Source organism: Zosterops lateralis (assembly GCF_965231275.1).
Source record: "Zosterops lateralis genome assembly, chromosome: 1".
In the NCBI taxonomy this organism is placed as follows: Eukaryota; Metazoa; Chordata; class Aves; order Passeriformes; family Zosteropidae; genus Zosterops; species Zosterops lateralis.
In genome coordinates this window covers 129,835,873-129,859,325 of record NC_139762.1, presented here as the reverse complement: position 1 = coordinate 129,859,325, position 23,453 = coordinate 129,835,873, and the positions used below count along the sequence as shown (strand labels likewise).

General features: G+C 40.1%; 1 protein-coding gene across 1 annotated transcript in view; it reads left to right on the top strand.

Annotated features, from left to right (window-relative positions):
• CPQ (carboxypeptidase Q) overlaps positions 1-23,453 on the top strand; it is a 167,495-nt gene that overhangs the window by 27,341 nt on the left and 116,701 nt on the right. Inside the window, exon 3 of the mRNA XM_083876832.1 lies at positions 2,396-2,603. Coding sequence (XP_083732958.1) covers positions 2,396-2,603 — 208 coding nt within the window. The remainder of the gene's footprint in view (positions 1-2,395; positions 2,604-23,453) is intronic.

Here is a 23,453-nt window from a genome sequence, read left to right as displayed (position 1 = left end):
TTGCTTAAAGGCTCAGTAAGGTGAGAAATTTCCAGTTTCTAAGGGGAGTTACTCGTTCTCCTTAAAAAGACAAACTGCTGGGGGTTTTGTTTCTTTTCTCCTTTTGCACAAAAGGTCTAAGAGTGGTTTGTGTATGTGTGTCCAGATATTTGTTTAAGATAAACATTGCTTTTGCCACTTCAGTTGAAGCCTCTGAAATGGTATAAAACGGCACTAAAATGCAAACGAGTAATTGAATTAGTCAGAAGCTACACAAGAGTGGAGTTTTACATTGTTACGGAAAGCACTGTAATTCATACTTTACGTGTACCGTGTTGCCCTGTGTTAAACTTGCAGAGAAAACGTTTGTTTTGTTTTGTTTTTAAGGATGGCTTTTTTTAGCTTCTTTGGGGACATTCAAGGGTAGAGATACTGAGCTAGAGTTTGCAACTCTCTGTTCTTTCCCTTAGCACAAATTCTCAGTAATTCTCCCTGTACAAACTTCTGATGCCTGTCATCTAGGAAGGCCATAAATGTATTTTCACTATCATATTTCTTAGGAATTTTAGATACTTACTAGCTGTCTGTAGCTTTCTTAAAAAACTTTTCAGAGTCGGTGTTTGTTCATGTATGCAGTAATGCCCAGGAGAGTTACACTCCTTGCTTCCCTTGACAAACAGTCACCAAGACGTGTGTCCTTCCAGTGCCTCCTGCATGATCCAAGAGGAGCACTGGGGAGAGATAATATGAAATAGAGTTTGCAATATCAACCTACTGAGACCACGACTTGTCTTGTGGAAAATGAAATTTTGCAGATACCTGACTTTATTTCCAGTGGTATGGTTTCATACCCAAAATTATCCTGTTGCTGGGATTTCCTTAGCTAGGCGGCTGAACCTGCCATTAATTACGAGCAGCTGGAGTCTGCTAGTGTGCTCACCTGCCTGCCAACAGCAGCTGGTAATGTGTGAAGGTGATTTTTGGTTTGCCTCTCCAAAACATTGCCAGGTTAAGGTAACAATCTGAATGCTTAAAATTTTTATGCCTCTTGCACTATGTTATTTTTGTCGCTAAAATTCACTTTTGTTGTGGCAGTAAATGTCTGTTGAACCCTTAGTGGTACATTCTAATGAAACAACACTTCTGTGGAATGGTTTCTTTAAGGTTTTGAAGTGTAGTTTCATCTTAAAAAAGCCATCAGCCTGGGTACACAAGTCTTTGAAATCCTCTAAATAATTCTTATTCCACACAAACAACAACCAACCAACCAACAACAACAACAACAACAACAAAATACTTTTTCAAGGTGAATAATTTTATTCTTAAAAACATTATAGTTTCATTTTATTCTGACAAATACTTTCTAGAGGTTTTGTTATTAGTTTCAGTTTCCATTGATGTATTTCGTGACTATTAGGTGGAATGTACAACACTAAAATTTCAGACATTCATTACTTCTACATTTAGAAGTAAAGAACCCAGATCATGTTGTTAAGCAGTCTACTTCTCTCTGTAACCAATCAACAAAATTGAATTTTAAGCATTGTGCTCATTTTAAGGAATTACTTCTCAAATGCTGCAAAATATAGTTCCTTAATTAATGTCCTTAAAAGTTAGGACTTGTATTTGTAACATTATTTATTTTTTCAAGTAAGATAATACAGCAATTTAAAACTATTCCAACTATTAAAAACAAAGATCTGGGTGGGGTCTAACTTACCATGTGTTAATAGTCCTTCACTAGAACCTGCCTGTTTTTATTGTATCATGAACTGGGAAATGTGGATTCCTGGAAAAACTCCCAGAAAGAGATCCAATAGAACTGTTATATTCTCCTGACTTAAATATGAAGATGATATTATTATTATTACTATTATTATTATTATTATTAAGCACATTGCAAAATTTGTTGACACTGCAGATCTTTAATTTAATTTCATTTATGGATTAAATAATTTTATAGGAGTTGCAGTCTAAAAATATGGGCTTCCAGCTGTCTTACGTTAAGCTAAGTTGTTTAGCAACATATCAAAACATTTCCATGAAAAAATTACTATCTTTTTTTAAATTAATCCCATAGGCAGCTTTTGCAAATGTTTTTGTATTATAAATTATTACAATGAAGCATAAAAGCATATGCAGAGAACAAAATTCCCCCCATGTATCCTACTTGCCCTTTGAGTTATGTTTTAATACCAGCCTGATAGTATGGTTTACAGAGGTGCAGGTACTTGGTCAGAGTTCTGTCACATCTGTTTAGTACTGATCCTTCATGAAGCATTTCAAAGTTTTCCTTTTTCAGGAAAAAAACTAATGCTGATTTCCTGAGTTCTGCACAGCCCATGTTTTTCTGTCTGCTAGAAGTGGCCAAGCTATAGGCAAGCATTGCTAAAAGCACTGTAATGTTTTCTTACAGGAATTACAGCAGAAGTCATGGTTGTAGCCTCATTTGATGAACTACACAAACGAGCTCAGGAAGCCAAGGGGAAGATTGTCGTCTACAATGAACCTTTCATCAGTTATGGTGAAACTGTGCAATACAGGGTACGGGGAGCAGTGGAAGCTGCTAAAGTCGGAGCAGTGGCATCCCTCATTAGATCTATTGCTTCTTTTTCTATTCACAGGTAAGCATTTTTCTCTTTACCTTCCTGCAATGCACATTTCAATGCTAGCTGGCATGTCATTTCTGGGCAGGCATTTTTTGTTCTCTGTGACTTAAACATTGCCAGTTATGAGTGGGTGTTTGGTTTTGAAACTATTGGCTTCACAATAGTTCTTTTCCCCTGTGCTTTGTCATTCTTTCAGAATGTTTTCTTTTTTTGGTTTTTTTTTTTCTGTTCTTGATTCAAGTTTTGTATAATATTTGTTTTAAAGAACTTTCTGCATTCTCAAGACTGCCATAAATATTCTGAGAAGAACCAAAACCAAATGTCTTTGGTGATAACAGGCTGTCAGTGATGATATGAACTGGTCATTCTGTGTGTTTGACTAGAATGTACAGTACAATTTTCAACATGTTGTTGGTTTTCGTAGCATGAGGTAACTTTTGTACTAGATTAAGGGGTTGTCTGCTGTGAAAATAATTATTTAAAACACTTCAAGGCTTGCAATTCACATACTGCTTTTTAAGTAAGGTATATGGAAACAACACTCTTTTTTAAATGTAAATATTATTAGATTTCTTAGTACATTATTTGTTTATCACTGCAGTGTTATGTTACTGAAATTATATATTTTAGTTTTCTAGTTGGTAACAGAATTCCTTTTTTATCTGGGAGTTTTTTTCCAGCTTGGAAAGCTTACACTCAGAATACTTACCTATTGTGAAAAAGACTAGTTGAGGCATGGAGAGGAAATGGAGAAGGGTTTGGCCATATAGTGAAAGGCTGACATATGCACACTGTCCTTTTACTCAGTATTTTTAAAATCTTACACTGTAACTGGTGACCTGAATGCCTTCTGTGATCTTTGTGTGGGAGCCTGCTGGCTGTGATGGGAATTCTGGTCAGGCAGGCCCAGACAGCAAAGCTGGACTGAGAACTGGATCAGGACAGGCCCATCTGCCTGCCCACCATCCTGTCCCTGAGCTGCAGCCTGAGCAGGACTGGCAGGGCATCAAGTGATGCTAGACACAAAGCTTGACTGCCTAAACTGTAGAGCTCTAATAAAATAATTATTAATATAAATAATAATATTAATTAAATAATTTACATAAGACAACATGAAAGATATCCAGTTCATAGAAGAGGTGCTGTATTTTGTAACAGTCTTTCTTTGTCAAGTACATGTTTAGAGCCATACAGATTGTTTATTCCTCCCCCTGGTTGCCCAGGGGGCAATTCTTTACCCACAGAGGAGTCATTGGCAGTAGCTAACCTGTCCCTTAATGTCTGCCACAACATAACCTGGACTTTTAATTTGTTTAGGTAACACCATGGTTTCTTTTGGATCTCTGCTCCTAGGTTTTCTTTCTGCAGAAGTCTAGGCTGGTAGGTGGAAAACATGATACAGCTTTGGGTCTTTCTTGAGGCTGGAACTGGGGTGACTTGGGAGGCATTTGGAGGCATGCTTGAATCCACTTCTTCAGAGAGAACATGAGTGGTCACACCTCAACAATATGAGAAGTGTGCAAAGTTCTCCACTTGTAATGCTTCAGAAAGTCAAAAAAAGCAGTAAAGCCAACTGACCGTACTGGACACACAGCAGAACAGCTCTGCTGCCTCAGTAGTTGCTTAGTAGCATTTCTATATGCTTGTCCTGGTTTCAGGTAGGATAGAGTTCATTTTCTTTTTAGCAGCTGGTACAGAGCTGTGGTTTGGATTCAGAACGAGAACAACATTGATAACACACTGATGTTTTGGTTGTTGCTAAACAGTGCTTACCCTAAATCAAGGACTTGCCATTGTCTCATGCTCTGTGAATGAGGAGCTGCACAAGAAGCTGGGAGGGAGCACACCCAGGAGAGCAGACCCAAACTGTCCAAAGGGATATTCCATACCATGGGATGTCATGTTCTTTATGAAAACTGGAGGGAGGAGAGGAAGGGTTCAACCACTTCTTGGGAACAGGCTGGGCATTGGTCAGAGGTGATGAGCATTGTGCATCACTTATTTTTCTTGGGGTTTACTAATTTGCTGTTGTTAAGGGGGTTTTTGTAATTAAAATTTTATTTTTTAAATTATATTTCACTCTGATTTTTTCATACTGTTTAACTGTTCTTAACAGTTCTCGACCCATGAGACTTTTTCTGAGTCTTCTTCCCATCACACTCAGGGAAATAATGAGCGAGCAGCTGCATGGTACTTAGTTGCCAGCTAGGGCTGAACCATGAAAATGATCTGCATTCCTCTAAAGAAGTCAAAATTACCTGTTAAAAATACTTTCTGAAATATGAAGCACTTGAATTCAGCTACTATCCAAAATATTACTAGTGTATTTCTTGGTGTCTAACAAATGTGATGTTTGCAATGTATTTTCTAATATTTAGAATATTCTAATAAAGCTCATAATAATGAGCAGATAGTGGAATGTGTTTTAGAAATAATTTTACAAAAAAATAGATGGTTTCAAAATAGCCTTATTTGATATCATCAAAGAATATTGCAATCTATAATGTGTTGGTTTTCTGAAAACCCGAAGATGATCTGTCCTGTGTGTCGTTTCAGTGCTATGCAGAATTTTTCAATTGAAAGTTACTGTATCTTCTGTTTGCTACAGTATTTATGGAAGTGCATTCACTGTGTAATGAAAAGCTTAGAGGTGGAGACTGAAGGAACTGGCATTACAGCTATTTCAAAATTGAATGGCAGCAGGTGCCAAATGTGTATTTCTTTAGAAGTACTGAGTCCTTAATTGATACTGGTAGCAGAGGCGTCATTCTCAAAAGCAATTTCAAATGTAAATGCTTCCACAAAGCATTTTTTACTGTATTTTCTGTACTCCCTTCATTTACCTTCACTTAGAGGAGGTTTTGGTGATGTTTCTTTTTTTTTTTTTTTTTTTTTTTTTTTTTTTTTTTTTTTTTTTTTTTTTAATATGGAATGGATTGGTTAATGTATTTTTTTCCTATAATACAGAAGATACTCAAGTCCAGTCCCTCCCTTTGGTTACTCAGTAATGACTAGATCTGTTTCTCTTATTTTTAACAAGAAGGTATTGCAGTAGGCAGGATGGATTTTCTTATCTCCATGCATTCTCCTATGTTTTCTTCTAATCACCAGCTGTGTGTCTCCTTGTCTGTCCTAGCAGTGTGCTGTGCTGGATGGACTGGGTGCTGGATGTGCTGCTTCTTATCTGACAGTGTCTGGGGCACTCTTTGTTCAGGTCATTTGCCTTTTTAATTGACTGATGGGAAATACTCCCTTGCTGCAGGGAGTAGTGTGTGAGAAGGGTAAAAGATGAAAGGTAAAAATCTAGTAAAAGGTTTCTAAGTGTTGTGAAAGTAAGTCCTGCATTCTTGCAATTTGTATGCTGCTGCATTGTCAACCAGAGCCTTTACTTCTTTGGCCTGTGTGTTTGCATGTTCACTGATAATACAAATGGATGATAATGGGATTGTGGAGTTTTCTGAAACATCCTGGAAATATCTTAGAAGAAAGTATCCTCCTCACACTGCACTATCCCAGTTTCAGGGTAATGAAAGGTGGAATTTCACAATTTTTCCTAAACTATAGCAAGTTTGGTGGATGGGGTTTTTTGTTTTATTTCTTTCTTTGAGGAGTTTTGTTTGTTTTTCAAATTTTTCAACCCCTTTTCAACAGGGGACTGCTTATTGTTACTTAGTTACTCTATTTGCTGCAGCAATGTAAGCCACTTTGTGGTGTGATTTCTAGATGATCTTGCAGTATGAGTAATACTGGTAAGTTAAAACTAGGTACTGTCATTAATATGCTAGTCTTATTAGGGTTCTTTATTAAAGCTTACTTACAAGCCAGAATTGGCAAAATCACAACATGAATTAAATCACTGTTCTTTTGCTGATAACTTGATGGCTGTTTCTTGTTCCATAAATGGCAAGTGGCTGCCATATTCTCAAGGCAAAAGGTGTGAAGGGAATCTTTGACCCAGGGACAGTTTATTTTTCTTTAAGGTGTGGTAGTATTCCTGGGGAGTAATGAAACACCCTGGGGACTCAAGCATCCCAATTCTTAATAAGGGCAAGAAAGGATGAATGTCATTATACTCAGGAAAAGTCATTGATGTGTTTGTACAAGGACTCATGACACTCATTGGTGACAAGTATTTACTGTTGAGTTTCAAAGAGTGGATTCAATCAATTTGAACAGTACTGCTAAGTGAATAGGAAATAAAATTAGCAACCATGTCTTTCTTGACCTACGAAGAGATGACAGTAGTTACATGGTATTGCAATGTTACATGGCCATGGTGTCTCCTGGCATTGTCTGCCTCTTGTGTTAAATGATTCTCTTGCTACTTTATTGATAGCATGTAGGAGTGGGGGTTTTTAATATAGGAGAAGGTAATTGGTGGAAGGGACACTCTCCACTAGACCAAGTTGCCCAAAGCCATATCCAGCCTGGCCTTGAACACTGCCAGGGATGGGGCGTCCACAACTTTTCTGGGCAAACTGTTCCAGTGCCTCAGCACCGTCCCAGTGAAAGATTTGTTCCTAATATCTAATCTAAACCTATTCTCTTTAGTTTTTTTTGCAGAAAAGCCATGCTGTGAAATGCCAGTGTCCATAAAGGAGACAGAGGAGTCCTGCAACTTTATTCTAATAAAGGGAGAGAGTCCACTAGGCCATTCCTCCATGGGGTCTCTCTTGAGGTTTTGGAGGATGCTCCTCCTTTTATCCTAAATTCCCAACCGCATGTTGCTCTCTGCCTTTCCACACTGATGAGGTAGTGGGAAGGTACAGCCTTCCCAAACTGTCTACCACATATTTCCCCATAAACATGTATTGTCATTTTCCCCTAAAGTTTGGAAGTTCAGAATGTCTGGGCTCTGCAATAGATTTGTGTGAACCCATTTCTCCTATTACCCTAAAGTTAACTCTCTGGGTTCTGTAAGAAACTTGGCGACTTGATTTTCGCAGAGACATTAAGACCCATTTTGAAGACATAAACACCCATTTCTCCTAAAGATTGCCACAGCCATTCTGATTGGTTCTGTCAGACCTAGTCATTCCTGAAGACATTACATCCTATTTCTGCTATCATTTGTGAAGCCCCCCCCCATCCATTGAGTCTTTTGTGAAGATATTAGCACACATTTTTCCTACCAGTTTGAAGCCATCCCTCCTTGTCCTATCACTACAGACTCTTGTAAAAGGTTTCTTTCCATCTCTCTTGTAAGCTCCTTTTCCCAGTAACAATTTTCTGAAGCACTGGCAATTTGGTGATGAAATATTTAAGCACAGGTATTAGGAGTTAAGGGTAACAGAACTATTTTTAATGATCCTTCTCAAATAACATGTGTTATTGTAGTAATTCAACAGTATCTATAATATTTGGCCTTTTGAAGAAATCTGTGTACTTATTTTGTTTTTCTGCTTTAATAACTTAACTGTGCTGAGATTAATGATACATACTCTTACTGTAGTGTAAAATAAACTGGGTGTTCCCAGTTCATAGTGGATGTTTTTTACAGTGAAAATACTCAATTTACAATGTATGGTTGAAGTTGAGCAGTAATCTGGATGACCAGTCCCATGCAGTGGAACAAGCAGTGTTACTGAATAAATAGTAATGACTGAACTATTTTCTGCTACCATAGGCTTGCTTTTTCACAGCAGTTGTTCAGTTTATTAAATAATCAAAGTGAAAGAAGATAGGAAAAATGAAGTGTTTAGCTGTAAGGCTCCTGAAATTATTTGACTGTAATAAGCTAGTCATAAGTCTTTGGGGGGTTTTGTTTACTAGCTGTACATTTTTGAAACATTTCGTAAATAGAAAGATGTCCTTTAGCTATTGAAATGGTCCAGTATTTATTCTGCAGTAAATGTACTGTTATGAATCTAAAACTTTCAGTAAATCATTCTGTTCTTCAAGAACCACAGATTAGATAATGTCATAACACTGTATCTTGTAATAATAATTCGTTTAAGGGCTCAAGAAAGAAGCAAAATAGAGTGCTTTTCTGAGAACTCAAGAAAGAAGTTCCCAAGAATCCCCAGGATAAATACCAAGAGACCTACTATTACGTTTTTTTACATGCTGCAGAGCAATCTCTCCGACATGCAAGAAATTCAACAGGGAACATATTACAAGGCCAAAATAGACCAAGCAGTACTTTGACACAAATTAGAGACTGTTGTGGTATATTTTGATCCCCAATGGTTTGTTCTGTTCCCCCCTGTATTGTTGGTTCAGTCACAAGTTGTATCCTCCCACCTAGCTGTCCATCTTGCCTTAGACCATGCCCCTTGTTACAGACTGTTCCATTGTCCAGTCCCCTGCCTTGGAATCCTCTTGGGAATTCCCTGTTACTCCAAGCCCCATTGGTTTGTGTGAACCGTTCCCTTCCGCCTGTGCATCCTCATTGGTTTATATATTGTAAACCCTGCCTTGTGATCCTCCCCAGTCCCTTCCCTATTGTTTAAAGGTTTGTACTCTCCCCAAGATCCTCCCCTGTATACAAGTCCCTGTACACCAGGGCTCAGAGTCTTTCATCCCTGGACCCTCCTTGGTAATAAACCGTCATGGAACCTGTGTAGAAGATCTCTCCCTCATCTTTGTCTCTGCCCTGGGTGCTCTAGCACAGCACTGATAACATAGGGTTAAATTGATTTCTAAAATAGCAAGGGCCCAAAAACAGGGATCGGCTCCACTTGTGACCAGGATGTTATTCCGTGCTATTGTTCTAATTAAATGAAGTATAAAGCATAACTTTGCACAGGTGGTAGGGGGAGAGAAAGGGGGAACCTTGGTAGAATGCATAGGCCCTAAAGAATAAAGTTAGGTCAGGAGGATCTGTACCGATATAATCATTAGCAAGACGCATGCTAGAATTGTCAATTGTAATATCAGTTTGGTAACTAAATATGATTATTTTCTCTAACCAGAATCTTGAGCAAGAATCACACAGACTATTGTTCCTCGGGATGGAATCAATGGAACAATGGGGTTTAATGATTAACACGAATCCTTATGTAACAATAAAGGTATAAAATTGTAACCATTGAAGCATGTTGGACAAGCCGAGATCTGGGTCTGGACCCCCGGCTTCCAGAGCTCTGAAATAAAGCACCGCATACAATTTTGCGATTGTGTGTTCTTTCCTCGGCTAACATTTTGGCGACCCAAGATGGGACCTTGTGAGCGCTGCTGAGGACCTCCCAACCCGATCACGCTCCAGCCGGCACCGAGGGATTCTCGGGGAGCCCATCGCGCCGGGACCCCCCGCCGCTCACAACGTTCCCTGGGAAAGAGGTAAGGTGCTTTATTATTTGGTTTGGTATGGGGTGCCTGCCTGTTAGACGCGGCGAAAGCTGCGCGTGGTTGGGCTAAGGAATTCCTGGTATTGCCTAGGCAGCCGTCCGTCAGTCAATTGCGAAAGCATTGCAGGTTCGGCAGTGGTGGTTTTATGTAGTTATAATGGAGAAGCTAAGAGGATTAAAAGGGGTTTTGGGCGGCAATGCCCCCATCCCACATGCTTCTCCATTGGGTTGCCTGTTGGCACATTGAAGGAAGGAAACTTTGGTCAAGAGTTACGTAAGGATAAGTTGATTGATTATTGTACTGTGTGGTGGCCTGAGTACATTTTGCCTGATAACCAGAGATGGCCGGAAAATGGGTCTTTACAATCAGAACTTATATCACAACTGATGACACATTGTAAACGAGAATCTAAACTTGATGAATTGCCATACATAGATCTTTTCTTTTATTTAAAAGAGAAACCGGCATGGTTGGTGGAATGTGGAATACAAGCACTGGTCTTAGAAAATAATCATTGTTTGGCTTGCGTCCAAGATAAGCGTTGTGTAGAACACTTGGTTTTGGGAAAAAAGGGGGGAGACGATTTGGAAGCTGATTTACTAGTAGGACCTACTGTTTCTGCCAATACTTCCTCAGCATCAAGTTCCACTCCATTTCCTCTCACCCCACCTGATTCTCTTCCCCCGCATACTCCCGTCCGAAATGCTCCATCTGGCTATCCCCCTCCCCCACCAACGCCTACTCAGAGATTTATCCCTCCGCCGACACCTCCCCAGGGCTACCCTCCTCTCCCACCAACACCTACGTCCCCGACTCCTGTTCCCCCTACCCCCCCTAATCCTTCGCCAGGGTCGTTTACCACTTCTACCCATGATAATAATCAGGATTTGGCTGCAAGACAGGGACGAAGGAGAGAGAGATGTGGGAGATGTAGAAGGGACAGAACGGAAAGCAGTGAAAGTGAAGAAGATAGCCCAGATATTCCAGTAGCCCATCGTACGCGGGGAAGGTTAGCCCCAACATGGCCTAAGACAGGGAAGGGTATATTAAAAACAGGCAGAAAAGATAAGACAATTATTGCGCCGCTAAGACAGGGGGTGGGGGCTGATGGACCTGTCTTTGTAAAAGTACCTTTTTCACCCGCTGATCTGGTAATATGGAAACAATCGGCTGGGCCGTATCGGGATAATCTAGATAGAGTGGCTCGTGTAGTTAAGATGATAATGAAAACTCAGAATCCGGATTGGGAGGATATTCAAGTAATATTAGACACCTTGATGGATGATACAGAAAGGGACATGGTACTGCGGGCAGCGAGGGACAGGGCTAGAGAAGATATACGGAATGGTCTGGTGACTGGGACTCTAGATTATAATTTTCCCGCTGAGGATCCCGAGTGGAACCCTAATGACCCAACTGGAGTAGACATGCTAAGGTTGAAAAGGTACCAAGAGTGGATTTCTATAGGTGTTCAACAAGCAATACCCAAAAGTTTGAATTGGTCCAAATTGTATGAGATCCGACAGGATAAGAAGGAATCTCCCACTGCTTTTCTAGAAAGACTTAAGGAAGCAGCTAGGAAATATACTGATCTCCAGATAGACAGTGCACAAGCAAGGGCTCAGCTCGCCTTTATTTTTCTAGGGCAATCACAGGAGGATATAAGGAAAAAGTTACAGAAATTGGAAGGTGAAGAGTTAAGGAGTTTGGACAAGCTTTTAGAAGTGGCTTGGAAAGTGTACAACAACCGAGACAAGGAGGTTGCTAAGAAGCAGGGACAGAGTCTTTTGGCAGTCATACAAGGGCGAGGACGTGGTAACAGAACCGGTCGGAGCGGTAATAGAGGTAGTTTTGGCAGAGGTCGTGGAGGACTGGCCCTGGACCAGTGCGCCCTTTGCCGGATGACTGGACATTGGAAGCGGGAGTGCCCGAACCGGTTCAACCAGAATAGTGAACTTCAGATGGGGAGTGCAGCTGGGACTATGGTGTTGTACGGAGGAGAGCCTGGATCAAAGGAACCCATGGTTACTTTGTGTTTAGAAGGGAAAAATGTTAGCTTTCTTGTGGATACAGGGGCCACACATTCTGTATTAAATTATGTAGAAGGGCAGATTGGGGAGAAGTCAACTGTAATTATTGGAGCCACAGGGAAGGAGGAGATACGGCCATTCCTGCAACCTTTAGATTTGAGCTTTGGAGGCAAAACCTTAACACATGAATTCTTATATATGCCCAGGTGCCCAGCTCCACTCTTGGGGCGTGATTTGCTAGCAGCTCTAGAGGCAGTAATTACTTTTGAAAATGGTGAACTTGTAATGAGGATACCCGAGTCTAAAGCAGGAAAGATTTTAATGGTAAAAGAAAAACCAATTCCTAATATTCCTAAAGAAGTAGAAGAAGCAGTGATTCCCATTGTGTGGGAAACAGATATACCAGGTAAATCTAAATCAGCACAACCAGTACATGTAGAATTAAAGGAAGGAGCAAGTGCTGTACGAATTAGACAATATCCCATCAAAGCAGACAGGGAATAGCAAAGACTATTGATAAATTCCTAAAGTACCAAATTTTAGAAGAGTGTGAATCGGAATACAATACCCCAATATTCCCGGTAAAGAAGCCTAATGGTGAGTATAGACTTGTACAGGACCTAAGGGGTATAAATGAGATAACTAAAGACATTCACCCAGTAGTTGCTAATCCATATACATTGCTAGCATCTGTGAAAGAGATATATAAATGGTTTACTGTAATTGATTTAAAAGATGCCTTCTTCTGCATACCCCTTGACCAAAATAGTAGGAAACTATTTGCCTTTGAGTGGGAACATCCAGAAAATGGAAGGAAGACCCAGCTCACTTGGTGCAGATTGCCGATGGGTTTTAAGAACTCGCCCACCCTATTTGGAAGTCAATTGGCAAAGGAACTGGAGGTTTGGACTAAAGAAGGACAGGTACCGAGAGATCAATATTTATTACTCCAGTATGTCGACGATATTCTGATCGCAACCGAGGAAAAGGCAACCTGCATAAAGGTAACCATTGAGATTTTAAATTCATTGGGAATGGGAGGATACAAGGTGTCCAGGGAAAAGGCACAAATTGCCCGACAGACTGTGATCTACCTAGGGTGCGAAATCTCACAAGGGCAGAGAAAACTAGGTACTAATCGTATCCAAGCTATCTGTACCATTCCAGAGCCTCAGAATCTACACGAGCTGCGGATCTTCCTTGGGATGGCCGGGTGGTGTCGCCTATGAATCATGCACTATGGACTGATTGCGAAACCTCTGTACGAGGCCCAGAAGATGCAATCATTCACCTGGGGAAGACCACAGAGAGAGGCCTTCCAGAAACTGAAGGAAGCACTGACGACTGCTCCTGCTCTAGGGTTACCTGATCTGTCCAAAGACTTTCAGCTGTATGTACATGAAAGGCAGCGACTGGCACTGGGAGTCCTGACTCAACGATTGGGAAGCTGGAAAAGGCCGGTGGGTTACTTTTCCAAACAACTCGACAACGTAAGTGCTGGGTGGCCTTCATGTCTACGGGCAGTGGCAGCTACCGTTCTGCTGATACAAGAGGCCAGGAAGCTCACGATGGGAAGACACATAGATGTCTTCGTACCGCATATGGTGACTATGGTCCTGGAGCAGAAAGGGGGCCATTGGCTCTCTCCAAGCAGAATGATGAAATTCCAGGTAACCCTGACTGAGCAGGATGACGTGACTCTGAAAACTACTAACCTTTTGAATCCAGCCTCGTTTCTAGGTACCACAGCTGAGGAAGGCCCATTAGAACATGACTGTGTGGAGGTAATCGAGTACACCTATGCAGCAAGAGCAGACTTGAAAGACATCCCTCTAGAACAACCAGAATGGGAACTATTCACAGATGGAAGCAGCTTTATGGAAAATGGAATCAGATACGCTGGATATGCGGTAACCACAGTTGATAGGGTAGTGGAGGCAAAAGCATTTCCACCAAGTACTTCTGCTCAGAGGGCAGAACTGGTCGCACTAACCAGAGCCCTAGAATTGAGCAAAGGAAAGACAGTCAACATATGGACTGACTCAAAATATGCCTTTGGAGTGGTACATGTACATGGTGCCTTATGGAAGGAGAGGGGACTGCTATCCTCTCAATGCACACGGATCAAACATCAGGATGCAGTCCTGCAATTAATAAGTGCAGTACAGAAACCCGAACAGGTAGCAATTATGCACTGCAAAGCACATCAGCCAGGTAACTCCAGAATCTGTGAAGGAAATCGAAAAGCAGATCAGACAGCCCGCCAGGTGGCACGAGAAGTACAGACAACAATGGCACTAATACCATCAAAATTTAATGTATCCCAATTCAATTTGCCTCCCCAGCCAAAGTACACAGTAGAAGACAACAGGCTAGCACGTCTGCTAGAAGCACAGAAGAACTCAGAAGGATGGTATGTAACTGCACAAGGGCAAATAGTGGTCCCTCCCTTGGTAATGAGAGAAATTATGCAAATAAAACATAATGAGTGTCACTGGGGTGCAGAGGCATTGGTAGCAATGATAAAACAACACCTAATCTCATCACAGATGCAAACAATGGCAAAATCAATAATGTCAAAGTGTGAGATATGTTTAAAGAATAATCCAGTGGCTAGATGACAGGCACAATTAGGGAGGATTCGGATAGGAACGGAGCCAGGAGATTATTGGCAGGTGGATTTTGCAGAACTACCCAGAACTCGGGGATATAAGTATCTATTAGTAGGGGTTGACACTTTTTCTGGATGGCCAGAAGCTCTTCCCTGTCGCACCAACCAAGCAAAGGAAACAGTTAAGTGGTTGCTGCAGGAGATTATTCCCAGGTTTGGGGTGCCTTTAGGGATATCATCAGACAGAGGTCCACACTTTATAGCTACAGTGGTTCAGGAGGTGAGTAGATTGTTGGGAATATCTTGGGACCTCCATACAGCATGGCGACCCCAATCGAGTGGACAGGTAGAAAGGATGAACCGAACACTGAAGGGGCAAATTAGTAAAATATGTCAGGAAGCCAAATTACAGTGGCCCCAGGCCCTACCAATAGCATTACTGAGAATTCGGATAAAACCCAGGAGTGGAATGTCAGTCAGTCCTTATGAGATATTGTATGGAAAACCATATGAGTCTCCTAACCCTAATCCAAATGTACATATCACAGGGAAACAGGATGTGTATAATTATGTTTTGTCTCTCGGGAAAGCTTTAGCTCGACTTCGAAGTGTCCTGGTGTGGAATAGGCCACTGACTCTCGAGAATCCAGTCCACGATATCGAGCCAGGAGATGAGGTGTACATCAGAGCCTGGAAGGAAGAACCATTGAAAGAGGAGTGGACTGGCCCTCATCAGGTGCTGCTAACCACCTTTACAGCAGTCAAAGTGGCTGGAGTCGAACCCTGGATACACTACACTCGAGTGAAGAAGGCTGATCGAAGAGTTAAATAGTGGACTGTGCAAACTGTGGAACCAACGAAGCTGAGGATAAAACATCTGTAATTGTTTTTAATGGTATCAGTAACTATGCTCATGCTCATGCTTATATCGTGGTTAATGTTAATTCTATGGATTCTAATGTCACCAGTAGGGAATGCTGTTGCTTTGGGATGTGGAATGCAACAAGGTCGATCCACTGCTCTTCATTCTAGGATGAAGAGAGAAGTACAAACAGAGACACAGGTAATAGAAGCTCCTAATACAATTCGGGCTGAAAATGTGATGATTGGATTGGTTAAAGACTTTGCCAAAATGCAAAATACTAGTAGAATAACAGCCTGCCTGCCAATACCAATGGCAGCAGGGGACCCTATAAGTTGGGGAATTATAACATCAAATTTACCTGATATAAAAGGGAACAAAACAGTTAAATGTAAACAAGTGCCAGAGTCAAGGATTGTGCTTAAAGAGTACTGGAAGATAACAGAAAGAGCTTATATGAAAACCCTGAGGAAAAAGGACTGTAAGTTAAGTCATGGACAGGTGGGAAAACTGGTAGAATGGTGGGTTAAGGATGAAGACCTTGCAAAGTGGGAATGCTGATTACCACACTACCAAAAGGTTAAGGACAATGCTACAGAAACCACTGTGGTATGGAGGTGTGAGGAGAAAGAATGGAAAGGTCTAGAGCCCTGGGACAGTGCATGGTCTGTGAGTATACTCCAGAAATTCCAATATATGGCAGGCACTCCCTGGTGCATTAAATGGAAAGGTCCCGAGAATGATACAGACCCAGCAGTAACGAATACTGAAACTAGCAGTAGAAGGGAAACAAATAAAGTAGATTGGTGGGCATGTGATAAGATTTATGACTGCACTTCTGATGACCTGGAAATAAAACACTGGTCACCATTGGCAATAGCTTTACGAATTGGTTGTGGTTGCAGAGGGATCAGACATAAACAAGGTAAGATAGACTCTAAGATTGTGGTGGGATGTAGCAGGAGTACGATCCGGAGTCCGGGACAATTTGTATGGGCAACAAGTGATGGTAGATGGATGACACACCTGCCAGTGGACGGGGAAGTAAAAGAAATTACCATGGGTCTCCCTACTTTATGTCCCATTTGGAAAAGGTCCCCATTTAATGGGAGCCATGAGCTCTTGCAAATCAGGACAAAGCGAGATGTCCCAGATAGTGAAGATCAAGATGATACCTGGCAAGAACCCTCTAGTGGAGTAAAGCTTGGATGGGCCCTGGAATCTGTTTGGCCCTGTTGCAAACTATCAAAATAGGGAAATGTTATATAGGCTCACAGGTCAGGTAGATAGACTAGCCAGGGTTACGAGAGAAGGATTCAGAGAACTCAATATGCAATTACAAGCCACTACCAAAATGACCCTACAAAATCGATTGGCTCTAGACATGCTACTTTTAAAAGAGCATGGAGTGTGTGGATATTTAAAAGGACAAATTGACCACTGCTGCGTCCACATCCCAAATGTAACTGCAGATGTAGAATATGATATTAGTCAAATAGAACATATAGAACATGAGGTACAAGAGGAGCAAAAGGATTTAGCTACTACTTGGTTAGACAAAATCTTTAACAAGTTGGGATGGAATGTGAGTTCATGGGTAAAATCTATCCTTGAGAACTTGATAATTTTACTAATCATATTTTTAGTGATTTGGTTAGCTTTTAGAATCCTGAAGAGAGAAATACAGAAAAGGACATCCTGGAACAGAACAATAATGAAGACATTGACACGAGACAAGACCCCACATCCAGCGCCTGCAATCCATAACAACTTCCACCATGGGGCCCACGTCAACCATGGATTTGAAGACGAACATCCAGTATAGATACAAAAGATGAATGGACTGTAATTCTGTGAAAGCATTTGCATAGTAGAATGAAAATACTTTCAAAGGGGGGAATGATAACATAGGGTTAAATTGATTTCTAAAATAGCAAGGGCCCAAAAACAGGGATCGGCTCCACTTGTGACCAGGATGTTATTCCGTGCTATTGTTCTAATTAAATGAAGTATAAAGCATAACTTTGCACAGGTGGTAGGGGGAGAGAAAGGGGGAACCTTGGTAGAATGCATAGGCCCTAAAGAATAAAGTTAGGTCAGGAGGATCTGTACCGATATAATCATTAGCAAGACGCATGCTAGAATTGTCAATTGTAATATCAGTTTGGTAACTAAATATGATTATTTTCTCTAACCAGAATCTTGAGCAAGAATCACACAGACTATTGTTCCTCGGGATGGAATCAATGGAACAATGGGGTTTAATGATTAACACGAATCCTTATGTAACAATAAAGGTATAAAATTGTAACCATTGAAGCATGTTGGACAAGCCGAGATCTGGGTCTGGACCCCCGGCTTCCAGAGCTCTGAAATAAAGCACCGCATACAATTTTGCGATTGTGTGTTCTTTCCTCGGCTAACAGCACTGTGCCATAGAGAGCAAGCCCTGCTCTACTGTTACTCAGATAACTTTCCATCTGGGAACAGCCACTCTTGGTGAACCATCAGGAGCTAATGGGCAAATCCGGCACCACATCAAGAGACTCTTAACAAGGACACATATTTGGTCAGGTTCTTTTCTTTTTGTACTAAATTCAGCATCTTATACCTTCCTGAAGTGTTTTTATTCACTTTTTCATTCCTTCTTCAGTCTGCAGGTGGCCAAGACACACCAGCAGCTTGAGAAGCTCCAGTAATTTTAATCAAAAGCTTTGTCTGGATGAAAGCTGAGGTCATTAATGACATGGTGCAACTCAAGATTTATGACTGAAGTTGCATAGATGATCCATGTCAATACGTATGGCACAAGGCTAGTACATCATCTCATGGAATGTATGTGAATTTGAAAACCATTTATTTTCTGTTGCATTTCCATTTTCCTAATTTCCCCTTTTTGTAATCTCACTTCATTTATTTTCTCCTACCATGTATAGTCATGTATACCTTTTTGTATACTGTTTTCCTTTGTATTCCTTATGGCTTGTTAGACAGGTCATGCCCTTCTCAATCTTGCTGATAATATGTGTGCATTAATGGTATTTTTGAGCTCTCAGGTGCTATCAAAGGGATTTTTTACCACATCACCTCTTCCAATGCTTGGTCTGCTGCCTTTGGTTCCAGACTTGAGAACTGCTTGCTAAGGAGATAATCTTCCTTTCCCTAAAACTCCATGTCCAAGAAAAGTAAGGACTTAGTCACATCAGTAGTGACGGATTCACCTTCCTCTTCTTGCTCTGCCATCTTTTCTGAATTCTGGGATGATACAATAGTTTCACGAGGATTTCTTTTGCTTTTTGGTTGGCTTTTTTTGGTGGGTTGGTTTAGTTTGGTTTTGGTTTTGTTTAAATAGCAAAGAGATGCATCTGGCCCCTAAAATCTGACTTTGAAACATAATCTTCCTATTGTGTCCTGAGCCCTGAGGGCTCCTTTCCCTCCTGTTCTGCCCTGCTTCCACTATGAATGCCTTTTTTTTTTTTTTTTTTTTTTTTTTTTGGTGACGTTTTAGGAATCTTTTTTCTTGTGACCCATTCTGCTGTCCATAGAGGGGAAGCAGTGGCACGCTGAGTAGGCAGCATCTTCCATCTGCTTCACACAGGTTGGGGAATGCACAAAGGCAGCAGGAAGCAGTGTGAGGATTGTAGAGATGCAGCAGTAGTGATGTAGCATGACTGAAGAAATCAGGAAGTGCCATTGATTATTTGTGATCACTTTTCACTCACTGGATTAGACTAGGAAAAATAATTGATCATAAGAAACTTCTCAATGAGAGACTGTCCTAAAGCAATATCCTGTGACAATGGGATACAGCAGTATTGTCTCCTGTTCTACTAAGGAAGCAGGAAACAAGGATAAAACCCTTATTTGGGATCTAACAAGAGAAAATAAGAGCAGCTCATGTTTTATAAGTCTCTGGGGAGCTTGTGGAAAGCTTCTAGTTAAGTTTTATAGCACTATGCATGTTGTATTGTTGCCCTTAGAGATATAAATTGGTGGTGTGCTGTGGGGTTTGCTCTGCACTTAGAGGCTTTCTCTCCAGGATGTCTGTAAATTTTGTTGACTGACAATTTGTTAATTTTTACTTTTCTTCCTATGTTCCCTTCAGGCCAACATGCCAGACTGAATTCTGCAGTGCAGTCTTTGTGCTCATTTTTGGGCAAAGCCTAGCTGTCAAAAAGAGATTTGAAGTTACTAGAAGAAATGGAGCCTGTTTATTGTTTTAGGAACTGATTGTAATGTACAGTGGGTTCTTGCTATTTGCACAGTGATTTAGGAGTCAAATTTCAGATAACTTCATAATAGTGAGAAATCTGTAGATGTTTCTTCAGTCCCAGTCTCTCTTTGGCTTTTACCAAACTTTTTTCCTCTTTTTCCTTTGAACTGCATAACTGGGTTTTGGTGGTTTTTTTGTTTCCAGTAGATGGGGCCTGATGTGACATCTGCAATCTCTGTGTAATTTCATACACGTGGCATATTTGTTTTCTTACAAAGTCACTAAAATGATGATGAGACTAATGAGAGCTTTCTCTACTTCCTCCTAGTTTTGACTCCTCCTGTTCAGGAATATGTTCATGTAGTTGTGAAGAGTTTCATCCATTTAGTGTCTAGTCACAGAAGCAATGTCCTGTAACTTGGTAGAGGTAGATAAAGGGCTAGTAAAATCTTTTTTGATAGACTTTGTGATCTAGAAAGATGCCCTGAGGATAACAGCTCTATTGAAATCCTGACTTCCTCACCAATAACTTCCCAAGGCAAATCTTTAGCAATGTAGTATTCCATTTTTTTTTTTCTTGACTTCTGGACTTTCCTAACATAACTGACTCATACATTATGTTGGAGGCTGGATGGCCACCCACATCACAGTTAACTCTGATCTTGTTTCAGTACCATGAGCAGCCACTGATTAGGTTCCACAGTATTCTGAAGTTACTAAGTTTTATTCCACCTTTGTATTACTGGTTCATATATATAAAAATTTTCACTGTATAAAACTTCCAAGTTTTGGCTTTCATGTACTGGTCTGTAAGGAGTTACAGCTGTGCTTGCTGTGGGTGAGCACCAGGAACTGCAGCAATTTCTCGTATTTTCCTGTTTCTCCCTAGTCAGCTCCATCTTTCTTCAGTGCTGCCAACCTCTTCTGAGTCTGTTTAAGTTGTGGTGCCTATGAAAACCCTTCCGTAAGTTCAGAACCCTCTGACATGATTATAATGTCTTGACCTATCAACTTCAGGTTTGTTGTAATGTTCTCACATATTTGGTTTTCTTGATTACCTCAACAAGTGTCTCACTAGTATGTGGTGATCATATTTGTGCAGGATTGGAGGAAAAGCTGACAACACAAAGGCAGATAACTATTACAGAGAGGGATCGGGGTAATACAGTGCCAGTGAATTCGCTTCTCAATCTGTATATTTATTTTCAGCTGCTGATAAGATCTGAGAAGTATGTGGACTGTTATTTTGTTTCTCTGTAATTCTCCATGTTTCTTCTGTAAAAGTGCAGTAACTGTGGACTTTATCTGGAGTGTTCATATCCAGAGCACATGAGCATTTGGCTCTGGACAACTGGAAAAGATTAAATAGTCCCAGAATGTTTGTGCCAGAATGCTACAGAATTGGTGTTTGGGGTGTCCTAGCCTAATAGTCTCCTATTTCATTAAAAAAAAAAAAAAAAGGTAAAGCCTCTGTTTCTTCATGTATTCTAGGATTATTTTCAAGGTACACAGCACCTCACTTTTTAAATTTTAGTCTAGGCAATGCTGAAACAGCTATTACAGAAGTCTACTATATACATTCACCTGCCTATCCAATTTTATTTTTTTCATGTCTTTTTCCATTATTGTCATAGCTTTCCAGTTCCTATTTCCCACTGTGTATTGTTTCTATTTCCTATATTACTCAAGATACTGAACCTGTTTAGCATTATTCTTAATTTGATGATGTTACTAAATTTTATCTACATATTGCAAAACCATTTCAGCTTATATGTATTGAAGTTTTATTTAGGAAATGTGTTGTATCTGCTCTGAAGTCCCTGAAGTACTCTTTTATTCTTTTCAAGGTTTACTACTGATTTCTAAAAGTGAGCACAGGTTTTCACAGGTACTTTGGCTGGATTTATATGCATATATACAACATAAAATTTTATTTTGATATATAGTGTTTTACTTGGTAAAACAAACAAGCAACCAAATATAGGTGCTGATTTTAAAATATATATTTGATTGCTAGTCAACTGTTAACACAGTTAATCTCTGGTCCACACCCTAGGCATGCAGAGGATTTGGAAATGCTAATTCCTCATTTTGTTTTGCATTGTTTGCTAAAACATGTGATTGAATGTGTGTGGTTTATTCCAGCATATTATGATTTCTCTTTACAAGAATGCTATCACTGTTTTTCAGAAGGCAGGTGGCCTCTTCTTTCTCCTGTTTCTTCCACTTCCCACAGTCTTACCTGTGGCTTATCCGTATGGTAGGATATTTCTATGTTCTTTCATTAGATGTTGTCTAACCCATAGGATGGCCTCACCCTGCTGTATTATCTTTGCTGCAGTGTCTGTCAGATATTTAAGTATGGTTAGCTAGAGCTATTTGTGTGATGAAAGCCCTTGTTTATGGCACACAAAATTTGACTTGTGTTTTTAGGAAGTCAGAGGCAATTGTTCCACTGCTGTTGTTTAGAATTGTTTTCTAGATGTAGGGTGGTGTTGATGTCCAACAGTAATAATGGGTTCTTCATTGTAGAAGCAATGTCTTGTTCCTCAGAAGTGTAACCATTTCAATTACTTTAATCCTTTTCTCCAGATTTGTTTTCCCCTTCAAATCCAGTCACCTGTGTTTCTCTTATTGTGTCCATCTTGTTGCATCAAATACTAATGATTTTGTGTTGCCTGCAGGTTTAAATGGTGAAAATCCTTCTCCATCTGATTTATTAAATGAGAGGTGCCAACTCCTGTCTCTGCTCTGCCAGCTTTGATTACTTGCCTGTTGTCCACTCCTTCAGGCATCTTACACTTTCTCTCATTTTGTTTCTATATTTAGGACAATGGTACAAACCTAAAGCTGTAACTTTGTTCTCTTCCAATTTTGCTTTTTAAATCTGTCTTTTGTTCAGTATTTAGATACTATTTCCTTTAGCTGGTTAGATGAGTAGAATGACTTCTGCTAAACTGTTTCACCTTGCCTTTATTTCGTGGTCACTATCCACATTGCTTCTGCCTTGGCTGTCTAATGTGAATGCTGCAAATACCCTGTGAAACAGAGAGGGGTTGTCTTTTTTATGCTTCTGCTCATTATGATTATTATTATTATGCAGGATTAAGCTTTGACTTTGACATGGCTTTTTAATCCATTGTGAATGCAAAAAAAGAACTTTTATTCTAAGAATAAAGAGCAGAAAGGAACTACATCTTTTCTGATATATTTCTATTTGAATTTCTTCACATTAATTTGCTTGTGACTGTGAAGTTCACAAAAATACCTCAACAAGAAATGTTGAAACTATGTATTGTTTAGCTCTGAAAAATCTAGATTGATTCTAGACATTTGTGGACCAAAAAACAAAAGGATATTTTTGTCAGACAAGGGAGATTAATCATATGAATCAATTAAATCCAGGGATTCTGAAGTTCCATTCATCACTCTGCCTTCTGCCTCTGAAGGATCTTGAGCAGGTCACAGTATTATCTCTCTTTCTCTCTTCATAAGCAATATTAATATTTCTTGATTGTTAATTTAGGATAGCATTTGTACGTTGTTTACCATAAAGAAGACAACATTAGAAGTCAACTCTTCTAAAGTGTGTTTAAGTAGTCAGTAGTAGATTCTGCAAAAATCTGCACGTGCCAAAACCAAGTAACGGTTGTATTACCACGTAACAGTGGGTGACTACTGCTGATAAACAATCCATTATATAACCATGGGGTTTTTTTTTTAAGTTGATTTTTGAATTCTGCTAGATTGAGATTCAGATCTGTGGGAAGACTCTGGCAGGAGGTGAATGACAGAGAATACAGTTCATTATGTAGGAATATCATTTTTTCAAATCTAAGAGTTTAAAAATAATTTGTTG